At 36.8% G+C, this 12,085-nt stretch overlaps 1 protein-coding gene across 1 annotated transcript in view; it reads right to left on the reverse strand.

Moving 5' to 3' along the window:
* PDS5B (PDS5 cohesin associated factor B) overlaps positions 1-12,085 on the reverse strand; it is a 194,202-nt gene that overhangs the window by 24,205 nt on the left and 157,912 nt on the right. The window contains exon 24 of the mRNA XM_082675608.1: positions 4,456-4,579. Within this exon, the coding sequence (XP_082531734.1) occupies positions 4,456-4,579 (124 nt within the window). The remainder of the gene's footprint in view (positions 1-4,455; positions 4,580-12,085) is intronic.

Genomic DNA, 12,085 nt, shown 5'->3' on the forward strand with positions numbered 1-12,085 from the left:
AAACATCCCTCCCCCTATCCCTATCCCCTAGTTAGATACACTAGGGGGATAGAACATGTCATTCTCTCATTAAGCATCGAGGATCCAACAGTACAATGCAAATTCATTACAAAGTCAATTGTGAATCATAGCAAAGGTAGGAGAGTTTCAAAGTCATTAAAGTGATGTTAGAAAAGAACTGTCAAATCATATGCCAGGCAACTGACACATTTAACAACAAAAGATTAGAAAACTGACCACAGTGATGATACAGTATGTACATCAAAAGAGAATCATGTGAATAAAGATTAAAAGATGTGCTCCTGGGAACTGAGGAAGTCTTCCAATGTTTGTTTTTTGCAAAGATTTACCCTTTTCGTTAGGTTATAAAAAAAATATGAAGGACAGATTTATCCCTTTGACTAGGTTATTAAAAAATGTGAAGTAAAGATTTACCCTTTTGACTAGGTTATAAAAGCATGTGAAGTAAAGGATAGAGTGATACAATTTTTATCAGGAAAAATACACTCTCAAAAAAGCACACTTGATACTTTCATGGTTATACTTATAACCAATAAGTGGTTCAACATAAAGAAGATGGTGTCTAATACTACAAAATATTTTTCCCAAGGATAAAGTTCTGATCAAAGCTTTTATTCACTACTAAGAAATTAATTTTAGTCTGCATCTTAAATTAAATTTTAATGTCCTTTTTTAAATTGAAATATAGTTGATTTACAATGTTGTGTTAATTTCTGCTGTACAGCAAAGTGTACTTTTTAAGTATAAATTATCCTCAGAGCTACTTCTAGTATCTTGCAAATAATTCAATTACTCTGTGTACTGCACTGTGTTATCAACACTTATTTATATTTTCTGTTCTCCTAAGAGGTTATCTTCTTGAGGGCTGTAGCCATGACTCATCTTTGCATTTACAGAACCTAGAACAATGCATAGCACATAGCAGTATACAGCAAATTTTAATGAATTGCATTCAAATTCTAAAATACCTAAGTAATTATTAAATAATTTTAAGATTATTATTGAATTTCTATTCCTCTATATTTACTTTCTATTCAAATACATGACAAAGGTCACTGAGACACAATATTGCCTTTAAAGATCTCAACTCAAGCAAAGAGAAATAAACCATAGGTACATAACTAAGCACAATGCATGTATGTACCGGAGGACTAGAGACAAAATCTGTAGCTGTAAGAACAAGAGCAAGTTTTGTGGAGAAGGCTGTGCCTGAGCCTTGATTTGCAGAAAGGGTTGGATTTGGATGTGTAGAAATGAGAGGGTGAAAACAAAATTAGAGGCAGCAAACCACAGGTACATAAAAGAAAAAAATGTTCAGCTTTGTTGAAATAAGCATGGGTAAAGGGCAGTGTGCTAAACAGAATTTTTAAATGTATATTTGGGTCCAAATATTAGAAGGGCTTGAATGGCAATGTAAAATATATGCGATTTTTTCTTTCTTACGAGTGTAAGAGCCTAAATATTTTTGACCAGGGGAATAACATGATCAGAACTGTAACAGAGAAATTTAACGAACTACAGAGAATAGCATAGTTGAGAGCTAATGATGGGTACAGCAGTAAGAATGGTTAAGAAGGTATGAATAAAAAGAGATATAATAGATATCAAAGGACAGAATTATCTGTACTTTTGCAACAAGGTGCAACTACAAGCAAATAGTCAAATATAACTCATCATTTTAGGTCTAAGAAATGCCAACCAGCTTTATTTAATGCTTATTGAGGCTCTCTGCAGGTCAGGAAAGAATAGATTTGGGAAAGATTCAGTCTTACCTTCACAGAATATGAAAGTCTGAAATTTCTGTTTAGCACTGGAAGTGGGACTGGAAACTTGAGAAGGGCCAGAAAATGTAGTCGAGAAGCATGACAAAGATCAGGAGACAAAAAACAAAGAAGAGCGTTTCAAGAATAAAGGTGCAGTGAGCTGTGTCAAATGATGCAAAAAGGACATGTATAATAAAAATTAAGATCATTGGGGCTTCCCTGGTGGTGTAGTGGTTGAGAGTCCGCCTGCCGATGCAGGGGACACGGGTTCGTGCCCTGGTCCGGGAAGATCCCACATGCCGCGGAGCGGCTGGGCCCGTGAGCCATGGCCGCTGAGCCTGCGCGTCCGGAGCCTGTGCTCCGCAACAGGAGAGGCCACAACAGTGAGAGGCCCGTGTACAGAAAAAAAAAAAAAAAATTAAGATCATTGGATTGGGGGACTTAATTAGACCATTTTTGGAAAACAGTGAAGGCAAATGGCAAAATATGAGTAGTGAGGAGTGAGAGGATCAGAGAGACAAAGATACAGATTACTCTTTCTTGAGGTTTGGAGGTTTAAAAAGAAGAGACAAGCAAAGGAAAAGCATAATTAGGAAAAAGTTTTGCATAGGATAGGGTAATCTCATGTTTGTAAGTTGTGAAAATGTGCTAATAATTAACTCTGAACCATTAACACATGTTCCACAGTCAGAATTTCAAAACAATCTTTAAACTTAGGTAATCTGAACTTTGACCTTGGGAATCTGGTGACTGAGATAGTAACATAAAACAAATAGTGTGCTAGAAAAGAAAGTCTCTAGAACTTACCAAGTGTGGATGCTTTTTGCACGTAGTGGACATTTAACTAATGATCTGCACAAACTTATTACACACAGGGAGTTTCAAACAAAGCCCATCTCTTTTAACATATTTTCATACATACCTTTTTTAAAAAAAAAAAAAATTTCTACTTCACAACCGACAACACCAATACACTAACAAATACCAGACCAAGAATCCAACAACTCAATGGACTGCAACTCAATGGGAGAAAATATTTGCAAATGAAGCAGCTGACAAAGGATTAATCTCCAAAATTTACAAGCAGCTCATGCAGTTCAATATCAAAAAAACCAACAACCCAATCCAAAAATGGGCAGAAGACCTAAACAGACATTTCTCCAAAGAAGATACACAGATTGCCAACAAACACATGAGAGGATGCTCAACATCACTAATCATTAGAGAAATGCAAATCAAAACTACAATGAGGTATCACCTCATACCAGTCAGAATGGCCATCATTAAAAAATCTACAAACAATAAATGTGGGAGAGGGTGCAGAGAAAAGGGAACCCTCTCGCACTGTTGGTGGGAGTGTAAATTGATACAGCCACTATGGAGAACAGTATGGAGGTTCCTTAAAAAACTAAAAATAGAATTACCATACGACCCAGCAATCCCACTACTGGGCATATACCCTGAGAAAACCATAATACCAAGAGAGTCATGTACCACAATGTTCACTGCAGCTCTATTTACAATAGCCAGGACATGGAAGCAACCTAATTGTCCATCGACAGATGAATGGATAAAGAAGATGTGGCACATATATACAATGGTATATTACTCAGCCATAAAAAGAAACGAAATTGAGTTATTTGTAGTAAGGTGGATGGACCTAGAGTCCGTCATACAAAAAAAAAAAAAACCTAGGGGCAGGACAGGAATAAAGACGTAGACATACTAGAGAATGGACTTGAGGACACAGGGAGGGGGAAGGGTAACCTGGGACAAAGTGAGAGAGTGGCATGTACATATATACACTACCAAATGTAAAACCAATAGCTAGTGGGAAGCAGCCGCAAAGCACAGGGAGATCAGCTCACATAGCAGAGGGAGATCAGCTCGGTGCTTTGTGACCACCTAGTGGGGTGGGATAGGGAGGGTGGGAGGGAGGGAGACGCAAGAGGGAATTGATACGGGGATATATGTATATGTACAGCTGATTCACTTTGTTATAAAGCAGAAACTAACACACCATTGTAAAGCAATTATACTCCAATAAAGATGTTAAAAAAATAAAAAAGAGTAAATGTACAGAGATACGAAAAGTTTGAGTTGCCTGACACACGTCCCAGCAGAAGTCAAACAAAGCAATGTTCTGCCTCCCTGCTTCAGCTCTCATTATCATAAACAAATGTCTGTTTGGTGGTCTCTCTAATGCCACATTTTTTGCATTTTTATACTTTTTACTGGTGATTTTGTTGTTTAAAATAGCTCCCATGCATACTGCTGAAGTGCTGTTTCGTGTTCCTAAGAGCAAGAAGGCTGTATGTGCCTTATGGAGAAAATCTGTGTCACATAAGCTTCATTCAAGCGTGAGTTACAGCGCTGTTGGCCATGAGTTCAATGTTAATGAAACAACTATACACTAAAAAAGGTGCCATTAAACAGAACCAGACAAAAAACAAAGTTGTGTTCTACTGCAAGTAACAAGAATCAACTGTACTATGTCAGCAACCCACAATTCAAATGACAGTTTTAGAACTCTAAAATGTTTCACATACATAAATTTTCCAAGAGGAGACACAAACATTCAAGATTTTTATCTCTTTATCATGGTGGACTTTCTCCTTCCTAAAAGTCAAAGACCATAGAAAGTCATGTTCTATATAGCCATTTTCCTTACATTGATAGCTAAAGCACATAGCTGATATTGTTCTAATGTGATAATTTCATGATAACAGGGTTCCTGTGCCAGCTTCACAATAGCACTCCCAGCAGCAAGTCTCAGACGTGACATATCTGGTTTACTGAAAAATAAGCAAGAAAGAATGTGAATTAGATTTCTAAATGTCTGCACAAAAACATTCCTACTTTGAATATTTAATTTTATAAAAATTCCTCTGGCCAAGGAAAAAAAAGGGTAGAAAACAATTTAGTGATACTGAACACCATATTATGCTTCCTTCACTTCTCTAAGATGGTGTGTAATGCCACAAAATTCTTCTCTTGAACATAAGTCTAGTCATTGAATTCTCTTATCCCACACAAAACAGCTTTCAGCCAAGCCTAGAACAAATATATTTGTATGTTTAGTTGTTAGGTCTTAAGTCTTCCACTACAGATTTTTTTTTAATGTGTTTACTTATACATTAGGCATAAAATATCCTAAGTTCCTAATCAGTCAACTGAAACTATGGTGCTAAGTACAAAAGAAGTGGAATGAAAGCAGGTGTAGTGGATAAAACATTACTACTTTTAGCTAGTATTCAATCTTTGAAATACCCCCAAGAGCCTATATTTAAGAAATTTTTTGCTAAATGGGACATACTTAAACAATTAGGAAATTCCTGACTAGTAAATATATTTAAACAATCGTTCCTAATACACTGACATGTTAGATGAATTACTAATGTAACTGGACTAATGTAAGGAGGGAAACTGTAACTCCTTAATTAGGATCCCCTATGTAGTTCCATAGTAAAAGATTATTATTTAATATTCATACAACAAATATGTGTCAATTTTATATACGGTACTGAGAGGGACTTAAAAGAGACAAAGCTCATTAAAAGAGACAAAGCTCAGTCTTCCAAGATCTAATGATCTAGTTGGTTTAAGACTCTTCCTTTATCTTTCTAAGGATTTATTTATTGAATGTAAAAATATTTATTGAATGTATGCCAACATTAATAAGGTTCTGAAGTTACAGGTCCCAGAGGTGCTTTTCAGTTCATCAACAGCAATATTCCAAGTAGTTAATATAAGGTAAATCACCCAACCACTGCTAAGGAAAGTCTGATTTTTCTTGTTGGAGTTTTTTTAGTACAAATAAAAAATAAATAATTACAATACTTTACAACTACGTTTTTGAAGACCCAGTTTAAAAACAGAGACCCAGTGAGTGCTCCTGCAGCGGGGACATGTCAGGTCTTAGCAGCTGCAGGCTCTGTGGGCATGTACACATGGGGGCTGGGCCAGGCTAGGGTCTGAGCTGCCTCCATAGCTCCCACAGTGGGTCCAGGTGCATGACTACTGCAGTCCTGAGACCTGACTTCAGTGGATCTGCACTGGTGGCCTTGTGGAAACAACTCCTGAGAGACACCAGGGACAACTGCTGGCATACCCACAGTTGAGGTGGGGCCGAGGGCAGTACCAACAACAGTGTACTTTGTGAGTCTGCACAACAGGTGAAACGTGACACAAAAGAGCACACTCAGTTGAACAGCTCCAGTGGAAGAACACTCAGTGGCTCCTCTCCCAGTGGGAGCATTCCAATCCCACCTACCTTGCACCACAGCTTAGAAACGTTATCTGGGGCTTCTACTCCAACAACTAGGGAGCAGACCCTGCCCCGACAAGGCAATGACAACCACAGAGCAAAGAGAAGGCCCTGGTCAATATCCTGTGCAGGCTCTGGTCACCACAACATCAGTCACACCTCCTATCAAGGGGATAATGGCCAGCATACACTGAGGAAAGAGGTGGCAGGCATCCATACTAAAAACAGCCCTCACACCAAAAAATATTAAACCCACACAGGCTACACAGGGACATTCCCACATAAAAATACCCTCCAAGACCACAGTATATAACTGTTTCTCCTAAACTCATAGAGCAAGAGAAATATAAGTAAAATGAAGAAGCAGAGGAACCATTCCCAATTAAAAGATCAAGAGAAGTCCCCTGAAAGAACAAACAATGAAACAGACTGCTTCAATCTAATAGACACCAAGTTCAAAAAGGAGATAATGAAAATACTGAAGGAATTAAGAAAGGCTATAGACATAGATGCAGATTACTGTAAGAAGGACCTAGAAACTGTAAGGAGGAGCCAAGAAAAAATGGAGAATTCATTTGAAGAGACGAAAGCTGAACTAAAGGCTATGAATAGCAAAATGAATACTGTAGAAGAAGGAATAAGTGATGTGGAAGATAGAATAATGGAAATCACCCAGTTAGAACAGCAGACAGAAACCCAAATGAAAAAAAGAACAATATAAAGCGTGTCAACCTACGCATAATAGGGATTCCAGAACAAGAGGAAAGAGAAAAGGGGATTGAAAATGTATTTGAAGAAATTAAGGCTGAAAACTTCCCAAGTCTAAAGAAGGAAACAGATATCTAGATACAGGAAGCAAAGAGGGTCCCAAACAAGATAAACCCAAACAGACTTACACCAAGACATATTATAATAAAAATGGCACATGTTAAAGATAAAGAGAGGACTCTACAGGCAGCAAGAGAAAAACAAAGTGTTAATTACAGGGAAACCCCCATAAGACTATCAGTTGATTTCTCTACAGAAAGTTGCAGGCCGGAAGGGAATAGCAAGATATATTCAAAGTCCTGAAAGGGAAAAATCTGCAACCTAGGATACTCTACCCAGCAAGATTATCACTTAGAATAGAAGGAAAGATAAAGAATTTCTCAGACAAACAAAAACTAAAAGAATACAGCAATACTAAACCTATCCTAAAGGAAATGCTGAAAGGTCTTCTCTAAGTAGAAAAGATGTAAGGATCTATACGAAAGAGAAACTCATAATTGGAAAGTAAATCACTTAAATAAGCAAGTACACAGATTAACAAAACATCAAAAAATTTCTGTGAAAGCGATGATTACCACAATGAACAGCAAAAGTGTGAACATGAAGATGTAAAAGAGGACATCAAAATCATAAAATGTGGTGAAGTAAGAAAACATACATTTTTTTTTTGAATTTGTTTGAGCCTGTATGACTACCAGTCTAAAGCAAGGAGATATAGGAAAAGTGTTAACGTATTTGAGAAACAGGGCAACCACAAATCAAAAACATACAAGAGATTCACAAAAACAAAGAGAACATAAGAATAACACAAAAGAAAATCATCAAACCACAAAAGGAAAAAGGAAAAGAAAGGGACAAAGAAGAAATATAAAATCAATGGGAAAACAAGGTTTAAAATGGCAATAAATACATATCTATCAGTAATTACCTTAAATGTCGATGGACTAAATGCTCCAATCAAAAGACACAGAGTGGCAAATTGGATTAAAAAAAAAAAAAAAAAAAGAGCCTACAATACGCTGCCTACAAGAGACCTACTTTAGGGCAAAGGAGACACACAGATTGAAGTGAGGGGATGGAAAAAGATATTTCATGCAAACAGAAATGACAAGAGACTGGGGGTCAAAATACTCATATCAGACAAAACAGACTTTAAAACAAAGGCTATAAAGAAAGATAAAAAAGGACACTATATAATGATAAAAGGATCAGTACAAGGAGAGAATATTACACTTGCCCACTTATATGCACCCAATATAGGAGCACCCAAATACATAAAACAAATACTAACACACATAAAAAGAGAAACTGACAGGAATACAATAATAGTAGGAGGCTTTAACACCCCATTCACATCAATGGACAGATCTTCAAGACAGAAAATCAATAAGGCAACAGAGATCCTAAATGATACAACAGAACAGTTAGACTTAATTGATATCTTCAGTACAATACATCCAAAAAAAGAATACACATTCTTTTTAAGGGCACATGGAACATTCCCTAGGAGAGACCACATACTAGGGCACAAAACAAGCCTCAACAAATTTAAGAGTATAGAAATTATTTGAAGCATCTTTTCTGACCACAACGGCATGAGACTAGAAATCAACCACAGAAAAAGAATGAGAAAAAAACAATTACATGGAGACTAAATAATATGCTACTAAAAAACCAACAGGGCAACGATGAAATCAAAGAAGAAATTTAAAAACGCTTTGAGGCAAATGACAATGAAAACACAACCATACAAAATCTATGGGATACAGCAAAAGCAGTTCTTAGAGGGAAGTTCATAGCAATACAGGCCTTCTTTAAGAAACAAGAAAAATCTCAAATAAACAACCTAACCCACCACCTAAAAGAATTAGAAAAAGAAGAACAAACAAAACCTAAAGTCAGCAGACTAAAGGAGATAATAAAGCTCAGCGAGGAAATAACTAAAATCGAGATTAAAAAACAATAAAAAAAACCAATAAAACCAAGAGCTAGTTCTTTGAAAGGGTAAACAAAATTGACAAACCTCTGGCCAGGCTCACCAAGAAGAAAAGAGAGAAGACATAAATAAACAAAATAAGAAATTAAAGATGAGAAATCACACCTGATACCACAGAAATACAAAAAAAAAAAAAGAGAGAGAATACTATGAACAATACTGTGAACCTAGAAGAAGCGGACAACTTTCGAGAAACATACAGCCCACCAAAACTGAATCAAGAAGAAACAGATAACTTGAACAGGCCAACCACTAGAATGATACAGAATCTGAGAAAACAAACTCCTACAAACCAAAGTCCAGGACCAGATGGTTTCACTGGGGAATTCTACGAAACATACAAAAAAGAACTTATACTGATCCTTCTCAAACTCTTACAAAAGACTAAAGAGGAAGGAACACTCCCAAAGACATTCTATGAAGCCACCATCACCCTGATACCAAAACCAGACAAACACACCACCATAAAGCAAATTATAGGCCAATATTTTTGATGAATAGACACAAAAATTATCAACAAAGTATCAGCAACCTGAATCCAATAACAAATAAAAAAGGTCATACACCATGATCAAGTTGGATTCATCCCAGGGTCACAAGGATGGTTCAACATACGCAAATCAATCAATGTGATACATCACATCAACAAAAGAAAGGACAAAAACCACATGATCATCTCACTAGATGCAGAAAAAGCATTTGATAAAATTTAACATCCATTCATGATAAAAACCCTTATGAAAGTGAGTATAGAGGGAGCATAGCTCAACATAACAAAAGCTATTTATGACAAACACACAGACAATATAATACTCAACAGTGAAAAGCTGAAAGCCTTCCTGCTAAAATCTGCAACAAGACAAGGATGCCCACTCTCACCACTTCTCTTCAACACAGTATCGGAAGTCCTAGCCAAAGCAATCAGAGAAGGAAAAGAAATAAAAGCTATTCAAATTGGTGGGGAAGAGGTAAAATTATTGTTATACACACATAATATTAATTATCAGAGAGCCCAGAAATAAACACACACACCTATGGACAATTAATCTTCAACAAAGGAGACATGATATTATTATATGTAGAAAACTCTAAGGACTCCACACAAAAAGTACTGTAACTGATAAATGAATTCCTCAAAGTAGCAGGATACAACATTAACATACAGAAATCAGTTGCATTTCTTTACACTAACAATGAAATATTAGAAAGGGAATGTGAACAAACAATCCCTTTTCAAACTGTACCCCGCAAAATAAAATACTTAGAAATAAACCTGACCAAGGAGCTGAAAGACTTATATGGTGAGTACTACAAAACATTAACAAAGGAAACTGAAGATGATTCAAAGAAATGGAAAAACATCCCAAGCTCTTGGATTGAAAAGAATTAATGTTGTTAAAATGGCCAGACTGCCCAGAGCAGTCTACAGATTCAATGCGATCCCTATCAAATTATCCATGACATTTTTCACAGAACAAAAATAAATAATCCTAAAATGTATATGGAACCATAGAAGACCCAGAATTACCAATGCAATCCTGAGGAAAAAGAACAAAGCGGGAAACCCTCCCAGACTTCAGATAATACTACAAGGCTACAGTAATCAAAACAGCATGATGCTGGCACAAAAAGGGACATATGGATCAACAGAACAGAACAAAGAGCCCAGAAATAAACCCACACACTTAATCTTCAAGAAAGGAGGCAAGGGCTTCCCTGGTGGTGCAGTGGTTGAGAGTCCGCCTGCCAATGCAAGGGACACAGGTTTGTGCCCTAGTCCAGGAAGATCTCACATGCCACGGAGTGGCTAGGCCCGTGAGCCGTGGCCGCTGAGCCTGCACGTCTGGAGCCTGTGCTCTGCAACGGGAGAGGCCACAACAGTGAGAGGCCCGCGTACCGCAAAAAAAAAAAAAAAAAAAAAAAGGAAGCAAGAATATACAATGGGGAAAAAGCAAGTGGTGCTGGGAAAGCTGGACAGCTGCACGTGAATCAATGAAGTTAAAACACACCCTCACACCATACACAAAAATAAACTCAAAATGGCTTAAAGACAAGATACCACAAAACTCCTAGAAGAGAACAAAGGTGCAACATTCTCTGACATAAATCATACCAATGTTTTCTTAGGTCAGGGTCCCAAGGCAATAGAAACAAAAGCAAAAATAAACAAATAAGACCTAATGAAACTTAAAAGCTTTTGCACAGCAAAGGAAACCACAAACAAAATGAAAAGACAACCCAGAGACTGGGAGAAAATATTTGCAAATGACGCAACTGACAAGGGCTTAATCTCCAAAATATACAAACAGCTCATACAACTCTACAACAAAAAAAAACAAACAACCCAATCAAAAAATGTGCAGAGGACCTAAATACACATTTCTCCAAAGAAGACATACAGATGGCCAATAGGCACATGAAAAGATGCTCAACATTGCTAATTATTAGAGAAATGCAAATCAAAACTACAATGAGGTACCACCTCACACTGGTCAGAATGGCCATCATTAAAAAGTCTACAAATAACAAATGCTGGAGAGGTGTGGAGAACAGGGTACCCTCTTATGCTATTGGTGGGAATGTAAATCGGTAAAGCCATTATGGAAAACAATATGGAATTTCCTCAAAAAACTAAAAACAGAGTTGCCATATGATCCAGCAATCCCACTCCTGGGCATAAACCCAGACAAAACTATAATTCGAAAAGATACAGGCACCCCCATCTTCACAGCAGCACTATTTACAATAGCCAAGACATGGAAACAAGCTAAATGTCCACTGATAGATGAATGGATAAAGAAGATGTGGTGTATATAATGGAATATTAATGGAATATTACTCGGCCATCAAAAAAGAATGAAATAATGCCATTTGCAGCAACACAAATGGACCTAGAGATTATCATACTAAGCAAAGTAACTCAGAAAGAGAAAGACAAATACCATGTGATATCACTTACATGTGGAATCTAAAACATGACATGAATCAACATTATCTATGAAACAAAAACAGACTCACAGATATAGAAAATAAACTTGTGGTTGCCAAAGGGGAGGAGGTGTAGGGGAGGGAAGGATTGGGAGTTTGGGATTACTAGAGGCAAACTTCTATATACAGGATGGATAAACAAGGCCCTACTGTATAGTATAGGGAACTATATTCAATATCCTGTGACAAAATACAATGGAAAAGAATATGAAAAGATTTTATATATATATATATATATATATATATATAAATGTTTACCTGAGTCACTCTGCTGTACAGCAG

Source organism: Grampus griseus (genome assembly GCF_964374135.1).
Source record: "Grampus griseus genome assembly, chromosome: 18".
Classification (NCBI taxonomy): Eukaryota; Metazoa; Chordata; class Mammalia; order Artiodactyla; family Delphinidae; genus Grampus; species Grampus griseus.